This window comes from Triticum urartu, chromosome 1A (assembly GCF_056163025.1).
Source record: "Triticum urartu cultivar PI428250 chromosome 1A, HENAU_Tu73, whole genome shotgun sequence".
Classification (NCBI taxonomy): domain Eukaryota; kingdom Viridiplantae; phylum Streptophyta; class Magnoliopsida; order Poales; family Poaceae; genus Triticum; species Triticum urartu.
The window spans coordinates 565,547,468-565,549,308 of record NC_141873.1 but is presented as its reverse complement, the minus strand read 5'-3'; the positions used below and the strand labels follow the sequence as shown (position 1 = coordinate 565,549,308).

Genomic DNA, 1,841 nt, shown 5'->3' with positions numbered 1-1,841 from the left:
TATGAGGACATTTGTGTCTGTGATGTATATCTAGGCCTTTCCCTCTATGGTTTCTAGGAATCAGACTCTTTATATGAGATTCCAGTATATTATGACTGTATGGATTGCTGTTTTCTTCTCTCTCCTGTTTATCCTGGTTGATCTGATATGTATGATCTGTCTCTCTCACCCCACATCCCAGCCTCCCACTAATCTTCTACCAGTTTTCTATTCCCCTCATGAAGAGAAATTGGAACATCCTGAACTGGAACATTAGGGGTATCAATGACCCAAAGAAATGGGATGCTCTATCTAATAAGATTGCTGAATCCAATTGCTCCATCCTATGTCTCCAGGAAACCAAGAGAGAGTTATTTGACACTTCATATATTCGAAAATTCTGTCCTAAGAACATCTCCAAATTTGAATTTCTTCCATCCATTGGTGCTTCTGGGGGATTGTTGATTGCCTGGAATGACAATCTTTTTACTGGGCAGTTGGAGCATCACAATGACTTCTCTTTGACCATTAAGTTTACATGCAAGCTGTCTGGGACTGTGTGGAAGCTCACCAACATCTATGGCCCTTGTCAGCAAGATGCAAGACTTGTTTTCCTTGATTGGTTTAAAAACTTTCAGGTGGGGGATGATGTCAATTGGCTGGTACTTGGTGATTTTAATTACATTAGATATCCTCATAACAGAAATAGAGAGGGAGGCAACCTGAATGATATGTTCTTATTTAATGAAGCTATCAATAACCAAGCACTTGTTGAAATTCCACTGAAAGGCAGAAAGTTGACTTGGAGCAATATGCAAGATGCTCCTCTTTTGGAGAAACTGGATTGGTGTTTCACTTCAGAAGCTTGGACCCTCATGTTTCCTTCCACTCAAGCCATCCCTCTTGCCAAAACTACCTCTGATCACCTTCCCATTGTTATTCAAGTGGGTACTTGTATCCCTAAAGCACAGGTTTTCAGATTTGAGAACTTCTGGCTGAAGCACCCCCAGTTCAAAGATGTGGTTAGGAACATCTGGGAGCAAGAGGTACATGAAGAGGATAGTGCCAAAAGAATTGCTGCTAAATTCAAAAGACTGAGGAAAGGTTTAAAGAATTGGGCCAAAACTATCTCAAACCACAAGCTTATTATTCAGAACATCAACTACATGATCCTTTTTTATGATGTTATTGAGGAATTCAGGGATCTATCTACAGAGGAGGCTAATGGCAGAAGGATTCTGATTGAGCATTTGAGCCTTATTAATGAGTAGCAGAGAATTTATTGGAAACAGAGAGCCACTATCAGAAACATTAAAATGGGGGAGGCAAACACCAAGTACTTTCAAGCTAAAGCCACTATCAAGCACAGATTTAATCATATTGCTGTGTTAAGGGATGAGGATGACCAAGAACATACTAACCACCAAGTTAAAGCTGCTATCCTTTACAGAGCTTTTAAACAGAGACTAGGGTCTGCCTCAAGAACTGAAAATCCTCTCATGCTTCAGCATTTTCTATTACAACATGATGATTTATCAGACCTGGAACTCCCATTTACTAAGCAAGAAATTGATGATGTCATAAAGAAGATGCCTACTGATAAGGCCCCTGGACCAGATGGTTTTAATGCAGCTTTTCTCAAATCTTGCTGGGACATTGTGGCTCCTGATTTTTATAATCTTATTGAGGACTTCCACCAGGGTACTGTAAATTTGCAGAGTATCAACTATTCTTTCATTACTCTAATCCCCAAGAGAGATGATGATGTGCCGCCTAATGACTTTAGACCCATCTCCCTTTTAAACTGCACCCTAAAGATCTTAACCAAGCTTCTGGCCAACAGACTACAGAGTAAGATACTC

General features: G+C 40.1%; 1 protein-coding gene across 1 annotated transcript; it reads left to right on the top strand.

Annotated features, from left to right (window-relative positions):
* The first annotated feature begins 218 nt into the window (after positions 1–218).
* Positions 219–1,250, top strand: LOC147992806 (uncharacterized). Its single transcript, XM_087539146.1, has one exon. It carries the CDS (start codon positions 219–221, stop codon positions 1,248–1,250), a length of 1,032 nt encoding a protein of 343 aa, XP_087395272.1.
* Positions 1,251–1,841: the final 591 nt, after the last annotated feature.

Coding starts and splice junctions, on each gene's coding strand:
- LOC147992806 (XM_087539146.1), top strand. CDS start 219: ATGAAGAGAAATTGGAACATCCTGAACTGGAACATTAGGGGTATCAAT.